Source organism: Oryx dammah, unplaced genomic scaffold (assembly GCF_014754425.2).
Source record: "Oryx dammah isolate SB20612 unplaced genomic scaffold, SCBI_Odam_1.1 HiC_scaffold_4, whole genome shotgun sequence".
Classification (NCBI taxonomy): domain Eukaryota; kingdom Metazoa; phylum Chordata; class Mammalia; order Artiodactyla; family Bovidae; genus Oryx; species Oryx dammah.
Genome location: NW_024070188.1, coordinates 2,734,279 through 2,758,590, shown reverse-complemented (window position 1 = coordinate 2,758,590; position 24,312 = coordinate 2,734,279). Strand labels below are relative to the sequence as shown.

General features: G+C 35.1%; 1 protein-coding gene across 7 annotated transcripts in view; it reads right to left on the bottom strand.

The window, feature by feature from the left end:
* The window catches only part of SENP6 (SUMO specific peptidase 6), a 127,549-nt gene that overhangs the window by 59,178 nt on the left and 44,059 nt on the right, over positions 1–24,312 (bottom strand). For 3 of the 7 annotated variants that reach the window (XM_040239059.1, XM_040239063.1, XM_040239062.1), the window contains 4 exons: positions 21,288–21,430; positions 17,277–17,372; positions 12,146–12,166; positions 1,982–2,052 (listed from right to left, as the gene is read on the bottom strand). In XM_040239059.1, coding sequence (XP_040094993.1) covers positions 1,982–2,052; positions 12,146–12,166; positions 17,277–17,372; positions 21,288–21,430 — 331 coding nt within the window. Of the gene's footprint in view, positions 1–532; positions 581–1,981; positions 2,053–12,145; positions 12,167–17,276; positions 17,373–21,287; positions 21,431–24,312 lie in introns of all 7 variants that reach the window. The other 4 variants (XM_040239065.1, XM_040239061.1, XM_040239060.1 and 1 more) reach the window with 3 other exon arrangements.

The window sequence follows — 24,312 nt, the reverse complement described above, 5'->3', positions numbered from 1 at the left end:
ATGAGTTCTATTTTTATAACTTTTCAGTACTCATTTAAAATGATTTTAAAATAAAGTTTTTTTAAAAAAAAAAGGTTATTCTTATTTATTTAATGAATGTCATTGAATAAACAAGTTCTTTTTTTAAATTTCGTTATTTTCGGCTACACTGGGTCTTCACTGCGGCAGACTTTCTCTAGCTTTGCGGGCCGGGGGTTGGGGGTGGGCCTCTCCAGCTGTGGTGCTTGGGCTTCGCATCATGGTGGCATCTCTTATTGCAAAGCACGGGCTCTATCTACAAAGGTGGGCTCAGCAGCTGTAGCTCACGGGCTTAGTTGCCCAGTGGCATATAGAGTCCTTCCAAACCAGGGATCTAACCAGTGTCCCCTGCACTGGCAGGTGAATTCTTAACCACTGGACCACCAGGGTAATGTCTGAATAAACAAAAAATTTTTGTAAAATGTCTGGGGCTTGCTGATATCTAAAACCATATAATAGGCCAAATCACTTAACTTACTGAAATGCATCTGGGTAAAGGGAATGATAACCATACCTATTGTGTAGTTCTTCCCTGAGGATCAGAAATAAGTTGCTTTTTGATCTAGGGAGAAAATAGTAAAGCACAGTGGTTAAGAGAACGTGTGGTCTTTATCATCATATAGACCTGGATTCCAGTACTAGTTTGTGTCCTTGAGCAAGTTATATAATCCCTGCGAATCTCAGTTTCTTCCTCTGTACAAAATGGAGGTAAAGTTGAACTTAGCTTATTGAGATCCTGGGTAGGGAGCTAGGATAAAAGCAAATAATCAATGTCAAGCATCCAACTCAGCTCAAGTGCAGGGAAGAGTTCAGTAAAGATTTTAGGTGTGAATGTTGTAGAGGCTAGTCATCACTACCACATGTAATAAACCTAGTGAGCATGGCTATGCATTACAAAGCATACTAATTCACATGCATAACAACTGCAAAATTATTAGGAAAGAGGCTATGTTTCAAATATTCTCTTTACAAAATATTTTCTATATATACACAAAAGATTTTCATCCAAGGTATAGAAAAATACAGGTGTTTAAAAAAAAAAAAAGAAACTCTTTTCAACCAGGAAAATTCAGCTGCTTAAAATCATTCAAATTTGGATAGTAAGAGCCACTACTGCTATTTAAAACAAGCAAAAGGCCTACGGGATTAAGAGATACAAACTACTATACATAAAATAGATAAGCAACAAGAATATATTCCATAGAACAGGAATTATAGCCATTATCCAGTAACAACTTAATGGACAATAACCTGTAAAAATACTGAATCACAACACTGTACACCTAAACCTAATATAATAATGTAAATCAACTATACTTCAATTAAAAAAAAAAAAAAAAGCCAAAAAACAAACAAGCAAAGGCCTGGGGAAAACAAGATGGACACACAGATTGAAAATCTCTAAACAACAAACATAAATTTGATGGTAGAGAAACAGCTTTCATAAGTGCTAATTATTTTTTAAAAATTATTTTGATGTAAATTAAATTTCTACTTACAATAATATTTCAACATCTACTATTAACACAGTTTTATCAGGTATGGTCTCTTTTTAATTCAGTGATTTTCTTGTCTAGAATAATTTTGATCCTAAAATTTAGAATATATTAGGCAACCACTGAATTAACACTGTTGCACTATATTAAGATTGTAACATAGTGCAACACAACATAATTCTGAAGCTATAACCCATCCAGAGTGAATATTTGGATCCTGAATTTAACAACAATGCTAATATAATCAAAAAGACTTCCAACTATCATCACCTGAATGTGTACTCTCTGAATCATTCTCCAGTGATTTCAGATGAGAAATAAATTCTCAAGTCAGTTATTAAAAATGGGTCCATATATTTCTAGTATAACTGGGAATATTCTAAAGCCAGTGCTACATCCCTAACCTACCTTTCATACAACAACTCAAAACCCTTCACAGGTGTTAACAAATAAAACTGCACACTTACCAACACCTTGGGGCCGACTTAACCTTACAGGGTTACTTTCAAATTTTTGGACATGAGGTGGGTATTCTTTCCTAAAAAGGAAATTCATATAGTTTTACTCTAAAAGAAAAAAAAATATTTTTAAAATGAAAAAGTAGAGGGAATACTTACAATATGTTTATCAAAAGCAAATCATAGCTTGTTACATAAAAAGTGGTGATATGAAATAACACTATATTACACAGACATACTAAACCTTAAGGCACTGCAAGATCCCTAAGGGCAGTGATTATATTTTATTTAAACTGTTAATCTATGCCAGCCAATAGTGGGCAGTCTTTCAAATAAACATTTAATAAATGAATCCAAATATTTATCCTTTCAAAGTAGTCACTTTGGGAAGATACATGTATCTCCTCAATGCACAAAATTTTAGAATTTTTCCTTTGGAACTACTTTCATAATCCATTTATAAAAACTTTTAAAAAAGAAAAGCCTGTAATATTTCACTGTCACATGCAGTTCTGAAATAAAACAAATTACTCAGCTTAGAATAAATATCTGCCCAATTTTGCTGTAAATGTTTCTAGCTGTTTAAAAATCAAGGAATAAAGGGAATAAAGACTGAATAAGATCTTATTCTTCAGGATAATTACAAAAGCAGTAAAAAAAAAAGTTATATACAAAACCAGAAATCGTGAAACAAGTATTCATACTGTGTAGTCACAAGTATGAATACTTGTGACTATATAATGGGGTTATAATTATATTAATACTTTAAAAAGTATATTACATTGTCAGACTTCATACACAACCAATTTTCAGAATTCTGAACAGGAATCCTTAGTAAATAAGGATCCTAAAATGTCAGAGAAGTCCAAATATACACCAGTTTGGGAGAAAAGCAAAAAAACTATAGCTAAATTATGGGATAAAACCATTAAAGAAGGAGATTTGCAACAGACGAGGGAACTACAAGTAGCTACTTCCCCATCCAAATGAAAGGCTCCAAAAATATTTTCATATTATGTAACAGGGGAATTAAAAGAGGTTATTCTGTTCTTTATAAATCCATTCACACAAGTGATCAAACCTATCACAAAGCAATACAATTAAGCAAAAATTAAACAAAAATCCTCAAGGAGTTTTCCTTATAAGGATTTCATATTTTTATATTGCAAAAGTCAGAGCACCTGAATTGAAAGCAAACTAAGAAAATGACAAGCAGAACATAGTAAGAGCAGTGACAGCAGTGTCCTTCTGACAGCAGCTAGCAGACAGTGCGCACAATGTGCCAGGCGCTGTTCTAAGTGCTTTCCGTCTATTAATTACTTTGGCCTTCACGATAACCTTATAAGGTATATACTACTGTTAGCACTTTACAGATGAAGAAACTGAGGCACAATGAGGTTAATTAACTTGGCCATGGTCACAGAACTACTAAATAGCAACACCAGAATCTGAATCCTGGCAAACTGCATCAGTTTTGGTAAGTAATGGTATTTTCATTATTATCATTGAGCAGTATGTGGTCCAACTGGGTCATTTCCACATTGTCAAAATTTTGTGAGGATACAAATTGTGAAGATGAGAATTTGCCTCAAGAGACAGCAGTACCAGTGCTATGAAAAATAAGGTTTTCAGCTCCTAACTACATCAAGCTTTAAATAAAGTACATGTTTTTATATTCTACACATGTTCACACTAAAAATGATATAATATAATCTTATCCATATACACTCAATTTTCAATCTCTGTTATAACTCTACACTGGAAAAATAAAAATATCAACTATAAAATACAACCGAGGCAATAAATTTGAAGCAAAATATGATATAACTATAGTAAATTCCAAAACCTCTATGCATTAAAACAGTGGACAACAGAAACAGATGTTCTTAAATACAAAGGATTATCAACAAGCAAAATGATTTGACAGAGTGGCCACAAAATCTGGAAATACAGATAATTTGGATTTTTGTCTATTTAAATCTGCTTTACTTATTCTGGGGTATGCTATAAACACAAGTTCATTCAGTAAGAACTGGCTTAAATCATCTAAGACAACGTATCACAGATATACAGAGATTACTAATTCGCTCAGCTCTCTGCTATTTGACAGTGCACTGAACCATGCACTCTTGATGAGGAACAAGCACCACAATGAATATGTGTGTCACAGAATGTCCGTGACCATCATGTATTGTCATGTTAACATTATGTGCATGTGCCAACATTTCCAAACCTTATGGCCACTCTGTATCTGATATTTACTATATTTTGCCCTATACATAGCAAATTTTGTTTTAAAAAAATGTATAATAAGCAAATTACTGAAGTAAAAGCATACCTTAATTTTAATATAATACAAGAATTTCAGAATAAAAGTACTTGTTTAATAAGAGAATTAAAAGAACTTTATAGATATAATCTTGTGTTAACTTTTGTTAGGTAATCAAAAATAAACTTTTATGTTAACTTCTTAGTATGAAGGTTCCAACGCTCTACAGACATTAAAAATTTCAAACTTCAAACTAGTATGATGCTTAAGGCTAGGATTTAATTTCCTAGTGGATTTTCTTTCCTACCTTAAACCAAGCAGAAGCAGAGAAGCATCCTTACCAATTGGGAGCATTTTTTCTTTTTTCTTTTGCTTCTGAGAGTATGTGTTTTGTATGTAAGTTTTAGAGAACCTCATTTCATGGATCATGGATCCAATATTTTACAAACTGCATAAAACTAGATACCTTTTTCCCCCTTCTGTGCAAAACTGTTTAAATAACATCAGAATGTTCTGTTTATTAAAAGTTAGACAGGCTTCAGCTTCGGAAGTCTTTTTTTTTTAATAAAATTTAGAACAAATTTAGATTTACCGAACAGTTGCAAAGATAGTTCAGAATTCTCTTATATCCCTTACCCAGTTTTTCCTAATGTTAACACCTTCATTACCCTCATATCTATGTCAAAAAACGCAAAAATCAACATTTGCACATGGCTATTAACTAAATGCCAAGCTTTGTCTGAATTTTACCAGCTCTTCCACTTTGCACTAATATCCTCTTTGTTCTAGAATACAACCTAGGATTCAGTGTTTTTTAGTGATCCTGTCTCCCCAGGTGTGCGTGTGTGCGTGCATGTGTGCATGTGGCTCAGTCATGTCTGACTCTTTGCAACCCCATGTACTGTAGTCTGCCAGAATCCTCTGTCCATGGAACTCTCCAGGCTCAGATACTAGCCCACCAGGCTCCTCCGTCCATAGAATTCTCCAGGCAAAGATAATGGAGTGGGTTGCCATTTCCTCCTCCAGGTGATCTTTCCAACCCAGGGACTGAACCTGGGTCTTCCATACAACAGGCAGATTCTTTACCATCTGAGCCACTACGCACGGAGGCAGCTTCTTTGTTTCTCGAACTTAAATTCTTTTTCATGACCCTGGCACTCTGGAAGAGACTGGTTAGTTATTACATAGAATACCCCTCAACGTGTATCTGGTGTTTCACTCATGACTAGACCGAGCTTGTAGGTTTGGTGGATGTCTCATCACATCGTATCAGAGGTAACATGATATCAATGATTTAGAACACCAGTAAGATTAACCGTGATCATCTGGCTAAGGTAGTATCTGCCAGGTTTCTCTACTCCAAAGTTACTTATTTTCCTTTCCAATGTTCTATTTGGAAGCAAATTCAATTAGTCCAGCCCACAAGAGAGGCTTTTTCCCTGGTGTCTCAATGGTAAAGAATCCACAATGCAGGAGACGCAGGTTTGATCCCTGGGTCAGACCCCTGAAGAAGGAAATAGCAACCCACTCCAGTATTCTTACCTGGAAAATGTGGTTGACAGAGAAATCTGGTGGGCTACAGTCCATGGAGTCACAAAAGAGTTGGACACAACTTAGCAACAATGCTTCAACTCTATTTCTTCCTGAAGAGGGGAGTATCTACATATATTATTTATTTGGAATTCTTCTGTAGCAAACGGCTGTCAATTTCCCCCAAGTCATTTTATGCAGCTTACAAAAATTTTAGGTTAGTTCAGTAAGTAAATCACTTACTCAATCATTTGTACTAGTACCACCCATGGATATTTATTTTATACTTTAGGTTATATTCCAATTGTTCTGGTTCTGGCCCTTGGGAGCTCTTTCAGTTGGTTCTTGTTTTCCTTTCCTGTGATGTCACCTTTTTAATTCTGATAAAATATGCATAAAACTTACAGAAGTATGGAATGCCTCACCAATCTGCATGGGCCATGAAAATCTCTGTACTGTTCCAGTGCTAGTGTATGTGTTGTTGAAGTAAGCACCCTTTGGTTTTTTGAATTGGATTCTGATACTACAAGATACTCTAAGATTATTTTGTTTTCCCTAACCCATCCCTAGAATCACCCATTTCTCCAGGTTCCTTTTATTAGAATGTTAGAAACCAGGATCTGAGTGCTGGTTTATTTTTAGTTGGTTTTAATAACTCACTTTATAAACTGTTCCACTGCTGTAACTGATTGCAAAAGATGTAAAGTTCTATAACAAAAATTAAATGTGTCTATTTTTCCATTAAAATCCATTATTCCAAACTTATGTTTAAACTTCAAATTTTTGAAAATTTATTAAAATTTCCCAAAGTTGTACTCTAACCAAAAACTTTTTTGCATTTTAAATATTTTAGGGGAGCTTTATTCATTTCTCAGAGTATGTCCATTATGAAATGCACTCCTTTATCCTATTTAGTGCTTCTAATCCTTAATCTGGTCTCATTTGTTGCTAAAATTCTACTCATGCTTTCCTTTTGTTTGCATCTTTAACTTATTTTTAATTGGAGGATAATTGTTTTCTAACAGCCTGTTCGTTTCTGCCATATTGTTTGTATCTCTTTTGACTCTAAGAGTCAAGAGACCCTTTATTTACAAACCATTATTTTAGAAGTAACTAACTCTTATAAATAGTATGATATAGCTGAGTTTAAACAACAGATTTGTCTTTTAATAAATATATTCAACCCTAATCACAATTATTATTACAGCTGATAAACTTTTTTTAATGTTTTTTGATGTTTTCCTTTCCTCTTACCTTACGAGTTGTTTTTTTTATTTGTTTCATTCTTTCCTCTTTTTTCTTATTTTTACTGACTTACACAATTACTTTTCTTTCTTTTAAAATTTATTTATTTGGCTGCAGTGTGTCTTAGCTGAGGCATGTGGGATCTAGTTCCCTGACCAGGGATCGAACCCAGGCTCCCTGCACTGTGATTGCGGAGTCTTGGTCACTGGCCCACCAGCGAAGTCCCCACAATTATTTTTCACTTTTTTTCCTCCTCTGGTTAATTTAACAAATACAATAGTTACCTTCCCTGTCTCAAGCCTTATTTCAATTGCATACTATGTTCATTAACATGGTATCAACATTCCAACTATTTCCTCAAGCAAGATATTCTACACACCCCAAAGTCATAAAGATCTTTAAAATCCTTTCACTTCCCCATCCTATCCCATTCAATCCCTCTTCCCAAAAAAGCCGTAAGATTCCTTTTACCTATGTCTTTCTACTCTCTAATTCCTAGACTTTGCTGAGCTATTAATAGTTTTGAACAGTCAAAGATTATTACTGATATTCTATTTGGTAAGTGAAACAAGCTTAGCCTCAATTAAATACCACATAAATCATACGTGAAAGACTATTTTTAAAAAAATCTCAAATATTTATCAGGTAGTAACACTTCTCTACCTAAAATGCACTGAAAGTTTTCAATGAGTGCACCAATGTAAAACTCAAACTCTTGAGATTATCTTACAAAGCCTTTTATGATCTAGGGGTTCTAGCTGACCTTACTAAACCAACCCTCATAACATTTTCCCCTTTGCTCCCCAAGTTCCAGGCACAGTGGTCCTTCTTTCTTTCTCTGAACATACCATACGCATGCCAGCATTACTATCTTAGCACCACCTCTTTCCTATCTGAAGAAGCCATCTCTATGATCACTGTATCTGAGTCTACATTCAGCCCTTGGTTAAATGTTAGCTTTGTAGTGGAGTTTCTCTGAACATCTAAAGAAGCCATATTGTCACATTATATCACATCATCCAATTGTACTTTTAAACACAGAACTTATTAGGTGCTTTACTTATTCATTATCAGTTTTTGCCCATCAAAATGTAAACTACGGGAGAACAGAGGTCTTGCCTGTTTTGTTCATCACTGTATTCTTATGCCTAGAACATAGCAGGCACTTGATAAATAGTTGGAAAGAATAAATGTATATAACTAAAAGGCAGTATGTAATTGGAAGTGTATTTATCAGGTCAAACAATTATCTAAATATTGCAGTACAAGGATGACAATGTCAAAACTCAACCACTGGCTACCATGCAGCCACCATAAAGGAATTCAAAATATTAGCCTATGTGAAAATAATATAATTCAGGCATGGTAAACTTAACATTTATTGATGTTCAACACACCTGGATTCTCTAGTCTGTTTACTGTCCTACTTCCTTTTTTAGACCTTTTCTAATGTTTCCATATTCAACCACTGTTTTCCTCACAGTATGCTTTATTATGTGGCAAGGCATGTCATTCTTCTCTTCCCTCATTTACTCTTTTTACAAAATTAAGACTGTTGCTCTTCGCCAATATTTACTCTTCGAAACAAGTCAATTGGTCACATTTCCTAAAGTAACAAAGTCAACAGGATTTCTGACTAAAACTCCATTAAATTTATCTTAAGGATCAACTCTATCAAATAACCAACCAGGAACCAAATATATGCCTCAAATCAGTTTCTATAGGTATATTTATAAAGGAGCTATACATCATTAATTTTATTATTGAATATTTTAGTTTCTACTATGAATGACATTTTGATCTTTTCAATATATACTTCAACTGATGAGTGAATTAAAAAAACTTAATTATTATTAGTCTTACAATCTAGTATCCTGCTATACTCTTATTTCTCAGAAATCAAGATAGTATTTTATAAGGCTAATATAAACTGGTACTACTTGTCTGCAAAACAATTTGGAAGTACCTATCAAGAGCATTAAAAATAGTTGTAAAGAATCCTTCCCAGAGATTTATCTTAAGAGACATATTTAGAAATTTATATACAAAGTTGTTCATTAATGTATCATATGTAACAGTGAAAAACAACCAGACATGGGCTAATGGGTAAATAAATTATGTATATATGTAGGACAAGCTATTATGTGATCATTAAAAATCACTTTTGCTACTGCTACTGCTGCTACGTCACTTCAGTTGTGTCCGACTCTGTGTGACCCCACAGACGGCAGCCCACTAGGCTCCTCTGTCCCTGGGATTCTCCAGACAAGAATACTGGAGAATTGCCATTTCCTTCTTCAATGCATGAAAAGTGAAAAGTGAAAGTGAAGTCGCTCAGTTGTGTCATGACCCCATGGACTGCAGCCTATCAGGCTCCTCTGTCCATGGGATTTAAAAATCATTTTTAGAAGCCAAAATTCAGAATATGCAGCTGTGTTTTTACTATGACTCCCTGTTAGATATATTTAAAGGACACAGGAAAAAATATTGTAAAAGAAATGTATAAAGATGCTAATGATGTATTTTCTATTTTAAGAACTTAAAAATTATAAAATATTTCATTATAACAGTTGTCTTTTCAAACAAACCCCATATTTAAGTAAACATGTCTAGTGTTTCACATATATTCTTTTACTACATTCTTTTCACCTTTGTACTGTTCTGTTATTTCAAAATTCTATATAATATGAACATACTATTTATAATAAAATATTTTTTAAACTTTTGAAATTACTATGTGCTCATTTCATAATGGGTCACAGTCTATTTACGGGGAGGGGGGGGCGGGGGGGCAGTTCTAATACCAGATTAAGTATTCCAGGTTGCTGGAGCCAGCACGTACACTGTATTCATAACCCACTGTCCAAGAGTCAGAAAAGAAGTCACTTAAGTCACCAATGTCATTCACAACAAAGAAAAATGGCAGCAATTTTTTTTAAGTTTGAAAGCTCTGGACCTTAGAATCATCGTTTATTATTTATTCCAGCTTGGTTTTAAACCTAAAATATACCTCATTGTGCCCAGTATATAGTTTAACCTTCCACAACTCCCTATCTTTCAGTTTATTAGATAAGCTATCCTCTTGTAAAGCAATCATTTAGTTCAGCGATTTGTAGTCCTCCATATGTTAAGGGATAAAGATAAAAGATTTTCTATTGCTCTTCAAAGGTCAGAAAAAAAGATGTGACACTGCTTGTAAGAAGAGAGCGGGAAAGGCTTATGTGGAAAAAAAAGGTCCAGAGTAAAATCTACTGACAGAAAATTTCTACGCTTAACTCTGACAAAGATAAAATAATTTTAGGTAAGAATCCAAAGGATTAACGGACTAAATTGAACCTAACAGTAACAAAGGTGCTAAATAAAGCACTCCAGTGTATTTATGTATTTTATAAATACCTGCTACGTTATGCTAGTCCCTGACAGTAATGTCGGTACAAAAGACAAAGAATTTCAGTATCTATTACAGATATTTCAAACTTCACAAACTATATGTCACTTTCAAATAATTATCTCATTTGTTCTTCACAAATCTCCTTCAAAATTGGGCAAATATCATTATTCCCATTTTAGAGTAACTTATATGGTAACACTGGTTACTTAATTCTATACCTTTTGATTTCTATTCCAGTATTATTCCAACAAGACTATAAGCTCCAAGAGGGTAGGGATTTCTGTCTGCTCCTAGAAGAGTGCCTTGGCACATAGAGTCACTACAACATTTGTTGAATGTATCAGTGAATAAATTTCCACAACAGAAATATGCCTAAGAAGCCAAAACAGTGGGGGAAAAAATCAGTTTAACCCTCCAAAGCTATTGGGAGAAAGAGAACAGTCTAAGCTCTATATTATTCTGATACGATAACAATACCTGCATTTCATCTACTATAACACACAGGAAGGAATGCTTATTTCTATAAAACAACAGTCTGGTTCATGTGTGACTGTATAGTTATTTAATCTATATTCTTCAGCAATTTTATTAAAAACATCTTATTAATGGTCTTCTCTCCAAAATGAGTCACTTATGAGTTAAAAATTTTAAAGACATAAAATCTATATCTTACAAGAAATAATAATTTACTCAAAGAGAAATAGAATAAAATTTCTTTTCCAGGAGATAGGTAATAAAATATCTGCACAACCCATTCATTTAAAACATATACGAACTGTGATGTATTTCAGAATTATAAAATAATATGCCTAAATCTTTTGCTGACAGAATCACCTTTATAGCTCAGAAACTTGGTGTTCATGAAGTAAGATGGAATATACAGCATTGTATAAAACACTGTAAGTTGTCCTCTTTGCTTCCTCTACACCTTTAAACAAAAGTATAGAGTCAAAGTCACACAATTAAATATAAGTATAGAATGTCCCTTCTTTTGACCGTCACCAATGGCACAAAAGTATTGGCTTAATACAAGGGTTGTTTACCTGTTTTGGGAGGGGAGAATTCATAAAAGGTTCCTGAGATTCAGGGAAGCAAGAAAAAAAGATACGCACATGCACAAAAATTTCCACATATACACACTGAGGAGAGAGCTGTTCTTAAGGGTATTTGCTTCAAAACAACTACAATCATTTCACTATTCAAAGAAATGTGTTCTTAAAAACTTGTTTCTATGTTATTTTCATTACATTACTCAACATTTCTGCTAAAGGATGATGTGTCTGCTAGAATTATTACAAAGGGAACAAAGAAGGATCATAAAATTCTGTCATAAAATTCTGGGTCAGAATAGAGTTTTAACTCCAAGCTTAAGGTATTCTACTCAATTTTTCACCTCACTCTAATAAAGCATTAAGCAAAAATATTATCACTAAAATACAAGAAATATTTATATTACATAACTGAAAATAATTTTACTACTAAGATCCTGAAATACTTTATTTAAAGTAGTTACACATCAGCATAAATATATAATAATCATTCATGGAAAAATGTTTGTTGAGAATTATGGTGAAATATTACTCACGTAAATCAAATATCATGTTTGCTATGTTTCCTTTTATTAAAATAATTAATAAGCTTAATGATGAACTCTAATTCAGTGATTTTTCAAAGCATATAAATAATATGATATTTTATTGTTGTATCCATGCTCTAATTTCATCAATATTAAGCTTACCTTTCCTTTTGGTCCAGACTGCTTAAAACATGAAAAAGAAAAAAAATGTAAGAGGCAAGACCTCATTTTTGATATATCACTATAGTTTTAGTAAGTGCAGTCAATAAGGCAAAACTATGATTTACTTGTTTTAAATACATCACATATGTTATATACTAGTGCTTTCAATCCTCTCAGATATGTAAATTGGTTTTCAATTTTTGTCAGTACAGAAATTCATTCATATCTAAACATATTTAAAGAAGAAAAAAGGATGTATAAAAATAAAAAAATACTTAAAAGAGCTTTATTTAATGATACAACATTTTAGGACATGTGTTATTTAGAGTGGTTACAGCAATAGTCTCCAAGGAACAAAACAATTTTCTAAAAGCTATACAATTTTTAGAGGTCCCAATTCTGTTATCAGGAGTGATTCCAGTAGTCCCTTGGTTATCTGTATGGGATGGGTTCTAGGACCCCATGCAGATACCAAAACAGTGGGTGCTCATGTCCCTTACATAAAAGGGTATGGTGTTTCCTCCCATACACAGCAAATCACTTCTAAATTACTTATAGTACCTAATACAATGTAAATGTTATATAAACAGTTGCAAGCACCAGCAAATTCAAGTTTTGGTTTTTTGAACTGTCTGGAATTTTTTCCTTGAATATTTTTTAATCTGTGGTTGGTTGTATCCACAGATGTGCAACCTCCAGATACAGAAGTCCGACTGTATTTGCTTCTGAGCAAAAAAAAGAAAATAAAAATTTAAGGTTGAAACTTTTCCACAAAAGCTTTATATTAAATACAAGTATACTATATGGCTGGAGACACTAGAAAAAATCCTGGGACTTAAAATCGTGGCCTCTAATCAAAAGTCCAAAGTATAAAAGGTCCAACCTTTTCCACAGTTCATGGAAAATTTAAAAAGCTATCAACATCAATTACTCAAGGGTTTTTATAAAACCCTCAATTTAGAATAAGAGTCACATTCTGCAATTATTCCTATTACAAAGAAAACTAAATATTCAGAACTGTAAGCAAAACATAGTTAACAAAAATCTCTGAGTCCCCATATTAACTCCTGAATTCCTATCATGTGAAGCATACATGTAAAATATCCATTCAGTCCTAGCAAATTAAGAAAAAATAATATGGTAAGTTGGTTTTACATAAACAACATTGAAAAGAAACACTTATCTCTTTAAAAAAAATTTAACGATAAGGAAAAGAATTATTACAAACTTACATGAATACCATATTTGAAATTGTACTTTTGTTATTTAAAAAATGTGATAATCTGTGTAAGATAAATTTATATTGGACAAATGACAGAAAAATGAAGGAAAATTATCTGTCATAAACCTATTAAAGTGAAACAAAATATAAACATAAAAGCTCAATCTGTCTGTCCTTTTGTATTTATTTCTTATGGTGTTGCATTTTTAGGAAAAGTAAAATGAAAACCAAAACTTAGGCATTAATACCTAATCTAGTCATTTCCTACTTAATACTGTTGTGCCCAGAGTTCTCACTGTTGTGAAAAGAGTTCAGTACCACAGACAGTAAAAGAAAGAGGTAGAAGACACAGTAGAAATGGGCTTGGTTCTTTCCAATAAACCAAAGGAGTTAGGAAGAAAACAAAACCCAAAAATATATACATTCATGTTCACATCTCTTACACTTGAAAAAAATGCATTTTCTATGATATTTAACTTATGAGTTATGGTAGTTTTCTAATACTCCTCACCCTAATATGTGTTTATTATCAAGCCCTGCTGTAGAAGAGCTTATATATTGAAAGAAAGACAGAGAGAAAGAAAGAATAAAAGAAGTAATAAAGCTTTTAAAAAATGAGACAGGAAGCCATTACTGGTAATGTAAGACTTCGTAAAACTGTTGATTTAATGTTCCTTTTGGACTACTACTGCTCTTAAAATTTAAAAAGAAAACAAGCTGATTGATTCTGCTATCTATGACTTGATTTTGGACTTCTATTTGGTCAAAGTGGTACTTTTCATTAATACTGAAATCTTGCTTATTCCAGGAGCCCACTTCCCCATTTATGAATTATATATGGTTTTGTAAACATTCATGTTCCCCTAGAGTCCTTTTAAGTCTTTCTATCTAGCCTTAAAAAAAAAAAAAAAAGGCGAAAATGTAAACAAAACATAAATCAATAAATAAGCTCTTTTTCCAAGTCTGGTTAAAGTTAGGAATAGAGATTGTATAATTATAAAAATTTTTAATTTTCTGCATTTTTTTCTATACTATCTCCATCACTATTAGTATATAAACAACCTACGTTTTAAATGTGAATTAACATTTGGAATAGCAGTAAGAAACCAGGCTGCACTCATAATATCCTCCAAATAGTAGATAATCTGATCTGATACTTCAACACTCCTTTCTTTTAGATTAAAAAGGTGTGATGTACTTATTTCAATATCTTACAAATTATTCAAAATGCAGGTTTGACTTACTTACAAGACAAGGTACACCACTCACTCCAGGAGGCATCGATTATGTGTGTGAATTACCAAGTAGTGATATTGTCTTTAATTTCAAATGCAGAGGTGAGAAAATAAGAAAAATTAGGTGAAACTGTAAAAGCCAGTGTGCTTTTACACATCTGAGGCCTGACAATTGTGCCAACATTACACTAATTAAAACCAAAAGTTCGCTAGCTATCATCTTGGGTGAAGGTTTTTTTCATGTCCACTGAAGATGTGGTTCCTACCCCATGGAGTGTTCTCTTACAGCTAAAACACTCAAAAGCTTCTTTAATACTTCCTTTGTGAATTTTTCACTGCTATAAATAGTACTACACATACTTTGCATGTTGCTACACTGTACTCAGCAGGTAAACATTTGCTTACTTGTTACTCTGTCTTTTACCCTAACCAAACTTGAGCTTCGAGGGAAAAACTGTCATACTCATCTCTGACTACTCTGAACCTATGTATGTAGGTACATGTATGTAGCATCCTGCATGCTTAATCATGTTCCACTCTTTGCAACCCTTTGGACTCTAGCCCACCAAGCTCCTCTGTCCATGGGATTTTCCAGGCAAGAATACTGGAGTGGGTTGCCATTTTCTCCTCCAGGGGATCTTCCCAGCCCAGGGAATGAACCTGCATCCCCTGTGTCTCCTGCGCTGCAGGTGGATTCTTTACCCACTGAGCCATAGGTATGTAGCATAAAATCACTCAAAACTTTTGAAGGAAGGAAATTGGGAAAACTCTCAATGACTGGTGTTTGCAAGTCAAAATCTTTTTAATGACAGTCACACTGCAGTAGCACTAAGAAATATTTATTCTATGAGAGACAAACATAAGGAGAATCTGTCCTGTAGACATGGCACTTCACCGTCTTCCTTAATGCCCCTACTTGTCCTTCACTTGTATTTTCACTCAGGATTGTTTTTTAAATACAAATTAAATCAGGTTTTTTATTGTTCTAAAACATTATTTTACTAATAAATACCACTCCTATTAACAGAAACTAATTTTTTATACAGAGGCGAATGTAGAAGGTAATGTATACCTTATACATGGCAAAGGTATAAGAGGGGCCATGACACAGAACTAAAAAAAACACAAGCCAATTCCCAAACTGAAATCAATTTTTAACATTACCAATGAAGAAAGGTGAAATGGGGAGAATAAGGCATAGTGTAAATAATTCTAAACTAATAGGTAACTTCTAAACCAGTAATAATTTTGGTTGTAGAATATATCACTTGATTATAAATTAGTATTTCAACTTAACACCTCATTTTCAGAATACAAAGTAGATTTTCACAGTGATGAATTCTATCAATGTGATCAGTATATGAGAAACAATGTGTCTATCCTTCTAAACTTCTTCCTTTGCCTTAATTACTTTCCTTTTATTGTTTCTTCTCACCTTGTGCTACATGTAGGCCGCAGAGCTTGTTGTGTAAGGCAAGTCAATTTTTTGGTATGTATAGTAATTTGTCCATTTTTTTTAGCTGAATTTCTAAAACATCTTACATTAAAACTATGAAAAATATTTAGGCAAAGAAAAGATTTTCTTATTGTGCTAAAGTATGACAAAATTTTAAGGTTTTTAAGTTGAAACTGTATGTTATAGCAAATATAGCAAGGGTAAGAGTCAGGACACATTTTCTCAATGAAGAGCAGTCTAGATCAGGAGTCTAAAAACTGAAGAAAAACATCTAGTACATATTTTAAAATGAACATCTAGCACATGTTAAAAAAAACCTTTAAGTTTTACTAGCTATAAAAATTTAATGCAACTATTCAAAATGCAAGAAATAAAGAGATAAATTATTTTGTAATTGTTGGAGCCTAAAAATTTGTTTGTCAGCTGAAATTGACTAAGAACTGAAATTCAACTGAAACTTCATTACCATCCAAAAATGGTTATGAAAAACCTCAAAAGCATTTAAGAACATCAACTATCACACTATCCCTTGCACTATTTCAAGATTCAAGTAGTACTTGCATGGTCAATGAGAACAGTCATATTTATGAAAACACAGAAATTTCTCATTTAAAACTAACAATGTGATTTACTTTGATACTATGAAATCCTATAAACCTTACAAAGAAAGTAAAGTAATAACTATAGTTTTACTCATCAGAACTAAACTACCAGCTGAAGACTTCTCTGTTAAATGTACAAATCAGCTTAATTTAACAGGAATATAATCCAACAGAATGGCTTTTACTTAAAATACCTCTATTTATAGACTGCGATTTATTTAAAAGTAGGTATAAAATAATAAAATTGTAGGGCATGAATTATATCAGAAACACGAGTCTCTCTTTAGAGACAATGGAAGCAGGGAAGTTCTAGAAAGTAAGGAAAAATGTTCTTTTAAAAAAAGGCAGTGACCAACTCTTATTAAAGAGGATGACAAGTATATACTGCTGCTGCTGCTCAGTCGCTTCAATAGTGTCCGACTCTGTGCGACCCCATAGACGGCAGCCCACCAGGCTCCGCCATCCCTGGGATTCTCCAGGCAAGAACACTGGAGTGGGTTGCCACTGCCTTCTCCAATGCATGAAAGTGAAAAGTCAAAGTGAAGTCGCTCAGTCGTGTCCAACTCTTAGCCACCTCATGGACTATATATTAAACAATGGTAATTAGAATCCTTACCTTTGGGCTGCTGTTTTTACTACTGCTATCTGTGCATTAGCATGAGGAAAACGTCTTACAGTTCCAGAGCATAATGATGTATTTTGTGTATTTTCACTGCAGAGTCAAGAAACAAAGAATAAAGTAAATGGGAAAATCATATATACGTAAGAAAAATACATCCTTTAAAATCTGAGGACACACACAAAAAACTTAATCACTTATAAGAACTTTTTTATACATAAACCCACTGCCCATGTTAAGTTTTCCAAAGTTTCCACTTTCTGAATTTGTCTCCAAAATGTTTCCAATTCAGTTTATTAAAGAAGGTAAAGAGTAGAACGTTAGAACAGAAATGAGGAATCCTAAATGTATATTTCACACTGTAATATTTCCTGTAAATTAATCCAGATATATTTCTTCTTATTCTCTATTTAGGAATATCCATTGAGGGAAAAAAGCTTTTAAACTATATACTATGAATATACAAAGCTTTCCTATGTGCCAAAATAATAATAAGTGTTAATTATTAAAAAAATTAAAAGTGCTAAATTCTACTTTTGACTCTCCACTGACTTGAAAATTAGTTAGCCTTTATGTTTCTCAATTGACTATAAACTGAGAAAGTAAAAATAAAACAGTGATTTCAATCCTATTTCTGGGATATGCAATAGACCAATCATATCAGTAACAGTGGTTCACTATTACAACTAGGAAAGATGAATGATATCTAGATGAAAAGTGGAATAAGAAATCTTAAGGGAAAAAAAAAGAAAATAAAAGGAGTCTCTCATTGAAAGTTTTGCCAAGAGAACTCATTGGTCATAGCAAATATACTCTTCAAACAACACAAGAGAAGACTTTACACGTGGACATCACCAGATGGTCAATACCAAAATCAGACTGATTTTATTCTTTGTAGCCGAAGATGGAGAAACTCTATTTAATAGCAAAAACAAGATCTGGAGCTGACTGTGGCTCAGATCATGCACTCCTTTATTGCAAAATTCAGACTTAAAGAAAGTAGATAGAGAAAACCACTAGGTCATTCAGGTATGATCTAAGTCAAATCCCTTACGATTACACAGTGGAAGTGACAAACAGATTCAACAGATTAGATCTGATAGAGGACCTTAAGAACTATGGACAGAGGTTAATAACACTGTGGCAACCAAAACCATGCCCACAAAAAAGAAATACAAGAAGACAAGATGGTTTTCTGAGGAGGCCTTGCAAATACATGAGAAAGGAGAAGAAAAAGGCAAAAAAATGAAGGAAAAGATATACCCAACTGAATGCAGAGTCTGAGAGATAAGAAAGCCTTCTTAAGTGAACAATGCAAAGAAACAGAGGAAAACAATAGAATGAGAAAGACTAGAGATGTTTTCAAGAAAATTAGAGATACCAAAGGAACAGCTCATGCAAAGATGGGCTCAATAAAGGACAAAAACGGTAAGGATCTAATAGAAGCAGAAGAGATTAAGACTAAGAAGACGTGGCAACAATACACAGAAGAACTGTACAAGAAAGGTCTTAATAACAAAGATAAGCACGATGGTGTGATCACTCACCTAGAGCCAGACATCCAGGAGTGTAAAAGTCAAGTGAGTCTTAGGAAGCATTACTAAGAACAAACCTAGTGGAGATGATAGAATTCCAGTTGAGCTATTTCAAATCCTAAAAGATGATGCTATGAAAGTGCTGCATTCAACATGCCAGCAAATTTAGAAAACTCAGCAGTGGCCACAGGACAGGAAAAGGTCAGTTTTATTCCAATCCCAAAGAAGGGCAATACCAAAGAATGTTCAAACTACCATACAACTGCACTCATTTCACACACTAGCAAGGTAAGGCTAAAAATCCTTCAAGCTAGGCTTCAACAGTACGTGAACCAAGAACTCCCAGATGTATAAGCTGGATGTAGAAAAGGCAGAGGAACCAGAGATCACAAACTGCCAACAACTGCTGGATCACAGAAAAAGCAAGAAAATTTCAGAAAAACACCTACTTCTGCTTCACTGACTACTCTAAAGCTTTGACTGTGTGGATCACAACAAACTGTAGAAAATTGGTCAAGAGATGGGAATACCAGACCCCCTTATCTACCTCCTGAGAAACCTGTATGCAGGTCAAGGAACAACAGATAGAACCAGACATGGAACAATGGACTGGTTCAAAATTAGCAAAGGAATACGTCAAGGCTGTGTATTGTCACCCTGCTTATTTAACGTAAATGCAGAGTCCATCAAGCAAAATGCTGAGCTGGATGAAAGCACAAGTTGGAATCAACATTGCTGAGAGAAATATCAATAACCTCAGACACCACCCTAATGGCAGAAAGCAAAGAGGAATGAAAGAGACTCTTGATGAAGGTGAAAGAGGAGGGTGAAAAGCTGGCTTAAAACTCAACATTCAGAAAATTAAGATTATGGCATCTGCTCCCATCACTTCATGGCAAATAGATGGGAGAAGAAAGGGGAACAGCCCAGACTTTATTTTCTTGGGTTCCAAAATCACTGTGGATGGTGACACTAGCCATGAAATTAAAAGATGCTTGCTCCTTGGAAGAAAAGCTATGGCAAATTTAGACAGCATATTAAAAAGCAGAGATGGCACATCACTGACAAAGCTTCATCCAGTCAAGGCTATGGTTTTTCCTGTGGTCATGTATGGATGTGAGAGGTGGACCATAAAGAAGGCTGAGCACCGAAGAATTGATGCTTTTGAACTGTGGTGTTGGAGAAGACTCTTGAGAGTCCCTTGGACTACAAGGAGATCCAACCAGTCCATCCTAAATGAAATCAGTCCTGAATATTCATTGGAAGGACTGATGCTGAAGCTGACACTCCAATACTTTGGCCACCTGATGTAAACAATTGACTCACTGGAAAAGACCCTGATGTTGGAAAAGATTGAAGGCAGGAGGAGAAGGGGATGATAGAGATTGAGATGGTTGGATGGCATCACTGACTCAATGGACATGAGTTTGAGTAAACTCCGGGAGTTGGAGATGGAGAGGGAGGCCTGGCATGCTGTAGTCCATGGGGTCACAAAGAGTTGGACACGACAGAGTGACTGAACCGACTGACTGATCTTTATGTATACTTAAGTATCTTTATGACTTAAGAGTGAGGAGTTATTTTTTTTAGAAGATCCAAATAGCATGAATCAGAAGGTAAAAGCTGATTTACTAATATGAAGATGAAAGCTTTCAGGTCAATGAAAGGCTGTTTAAGTAAAATTAATAGGTAACTATTTGGGAAAAAATATTTGCATTCTTCAAAACCAAAATGGAATTTATCTGTTTTATATATGGAATCCTTCCAAATACAAGGGAAAATAAGGAAGTATACATAAGAGTCCCTCAGACAGCAAGGAGATCAAACCAGTCAACCCTAAAGGAAATCAACTCTGAAAATTCACTGGAAGGACTGATGCTGAAGCTGAAGCTCCAATACTTTGGCCACTGGATGCGAGGAGCCAACTCACTGGAAAAGACCCTGATGCTGGGAAAGACTGAAGGCAGGAGGAGAAGGGGGCAACAGAGGATGAGATGAACGGATGGCATCTCTGACTCAATGGACATGAGTGTGAGCAAACTCCAGGAGATGGTGAAGGACAGGGAAGCATGGTAATCTGTAGTCCATGAGGTGGCAAAGTGTTGGACACAACTTAGTGACTGACTACAACAACACTGAGGTAATCCTGGTAAGTATTTCTCAATGGAGATATGACTTTTAATTTTATGACCAAGATTTTGCTGTTTGAAAGCAAGTTCATTTTATGAAATCCTTGTGTACCAAAATTTTCCTTGCAATATTTTTATTCCAAACCAAGAAATCACTGCAATCCATCCGATTCCCAAAATTCAAAGCAAAGAATTCATACACTAAGGCCATTCTACCTCTTGGCTCTACTGACAAACTGAAAACAAAAGGTACAGGTTGGGCCAACTGACCAAACGTGGCCAATTAGTTTCTGGTGTTAAACCGTTTATCTTTTCTGTAGGGATGTACAGTAAAGTGCCTATACCTCAATTTCTTATTGTTGCTCAACATGTTAAGTCCAATTGCGTTGCCTTTCAAAGGTTTGAAACTTTCGGTCTTGTTTCGTCTTCCACATGTCTTCCAGGAATCAACAGAACTAGTAGCAACACTTTCAGACTGACGATTTAACTGTAAAAAGATCCATAGATGTTAGAGTCAATAAACAACAAAATAAGATAACTTATCAACAAATATTTGAAAATCCATTTATTTTAAAAAGTAGGAAAAATATACCAGCTATTGGAAATGGGGGAAGGTGGGAGTGGCACAGACTTAAGAGTATTTCAACTACAGTGCTTTTTTTTCCCTTAAGCACAACACAAATATGTAGGAACATGGGTATTTATCATATTATTTGCTTTTCATTTCAGCATCACCGAAGATATTTGAGAAAATTATGAGAAAAACAAAAGGTATGAGGGTGGAGCATCTTAAGATAGCTCTTTCTTGAAAGCAAAATATAAACATTTCCCCTGTGTAACAGGCCCCGATGCGCCTGTAGGACAGGACAACAGTTAGCTGTCACTGTACAAGGACTATGGTTTTAGCATCAAAGTTTCTAGATAAACACAGAAACTGAGATAAAGTCTTCATATCTTAATACTTTAAAACATTAATACAAATATACCAATAACCATCACTTTACAGTTAAGAAAAAAGTCCCAAGTTCTTAGTACTAGCTTGCCCAAAACAACATCTTTTAAAAATCACTCTTATCTACTTTAATATTGTTTTTGAAACAGCAGTCTAGTATTTTTACTTTTTTTTAATAAGAAAATAGTCATAAGAAGATAACCTTCTCTTCACCAATCATTTCCATAGAAACCTAAAAATTCCCTAAAAAAAAAAAAAAAAAAAAAAAATTTTTCCCACCAAAAAAGTCTTTTTGTGAGGAGTTCATTGTGCCAGGACTGTTTTTGTGTTCAGGCATATGTATATTACAAAACCCCCAAAAGGTCTATTTTAAACACACTGCTTAACACTTTCTCCTCCTTGAGACAGTTTCTTACTTCTTAGTCTTTCACAGCCATGTACTTTGGACCCCTTCATTTATGATGGTGACAAACAAGGCAGGTGGCTAAATCTTCCCTCTACTCTCTGAAAACTAGAAACGCTGGACAAAAGAGAAATTTTTTAAAAAAGAAACTGTTTGAAGCACCTGGGGGATACCAAGGCAGTGAAGAATTAAGTGACAGCTTTTGAACTGTGGTGTTGGAGGAGACTCTTGAGAGTCCCTTGGACTACAAGGAGATCCAACCAGTCCATCCTAAAGGAGATCAGTCCTGGGTGTTCATTGGAGGGACTGATGTTGAAGCTGAAACTCCAATACTCTGGCCACCTGATGCGAAGAAATGACTCATTTGAAAAGGCCCTGATGCTGGGAAAGATTGAGGGTCGGAGGAGAAGGGGACGACAGAGGATGAGATGGTTGGATGGCATCACCGACTAGATGGACATGGGTTTGGGTGAATTCCGGGAGTTGGTGATGGACAGAGAGGCCTGGCGTGCTGCGGTTCACTGGGTCGCAAAGAGCCGGACACAATTGAGTGACTGAACTGAACTGACAAGAAACTCAGAGATCTAAGCCCAGACTCACATTTTCCCGAGACACCTGCTATCTCCAGAAGATACAACTTCTGGAGCTGCAGAAGATGAGAGTCTGAGAAGCTAAGCTGAACACCCAGCAGAGTCAGAGAGCTGGGGAGACAAAAGTAGAGTTCAACATCCACCAAGTATGGACTGCTTCTTAAAACACCTCAAAATCTAAATGAGGATATATGAATAAGGGTGAATTAAAGGTGAATTTGGAGAAGGCAATGGCACCCCACTCCAGTACTCTTGCCTGGAAAATCCCATGGATGGAGGAGCCTGGTGGGCTGCAGTCCATGGGGTCTCGAAGAGTCGGACATGACTGAGTGACTTCACTTTCACTTTTCACTTTCATGCAACGGAGAAGGAAAAGGCAACCCACTCCAGTGTTCTTGCCTGGAGAATCCCAGGGACGGGGAAGCCTGGTAGGCTGCCATCTAAGGGGTCTCACAGAGTTGGACATAACTGAAGCAACTTAGCAGCAGCAACAGCAAGGGTGAATAACAACTATAAATCCAGCTTCCATTCATCTCAATCTCCAGTTCAAGTTTAGATTTTAGAGTAAATCTAGATGAATTACCTGGATGGTTTGTTAAAACAAACTGCTGTGTCCAACCCTTACAGTTTATTCTGATTGAGTAGGTTTGGGATGAGCCAGAGAATATGCATTTCTAACAAGTCCCCAGGTTTCACAGGTACTGCTGAAAAGGGGACTACACAGCTAATGAGCCTCTGAGCCACAAATGCTGAAGCCTGCAGGCCCTAGAGCAGTGGCAACTAGTAAGCCTATGTGCTGCTACTATCGTATCCGTGTGCCTAGAGCCTGTGCTCGGCAAGGAGCGAAGTCGCTGCAGTGACAAGCCTGCGCACCTCAATGGAGAGGGGCCCTCACTCACCGCAACCAGAGAAAGGCCCTGTGCAGCAATGAAGACCCAGCACAGCCGAAAATAAATAAACACAGCAGTGTGCACATGCCAAAAAAAATTCTGAGACATTTCCATTATAGACTAACCATTTAATTTCACCCCTCCATATACAGATAACTATAACAAATAAATGACTGCTTATGGCATCTGGCTTCTGAGGTGGTAGCTCAGTGGTAAATAATCTGCTGCCAATGAAGGAGACTGAGGAGATGTGGGTTTGATCCCTGGGTTCAGGAAGATCCCTTTGGAGGGGGAAATGGCAACCCACTCCAGTATTCTTCCTGGGATAACCCCATGGACAGAGGAACCTTCTGAGCTACAGCCCACAGGGTCTCAAAGAGTCAGACACAACTGAGCACACACACACACACATAGATAGGCATTATGATAATTACTATATACTCAATATCTCACTTCATTTGCATATTTTATACATTTCAGTAGTTCTTCAGACTGGGATCCAGAAGCTACACCTAAAACATCAGGCAAATTAGT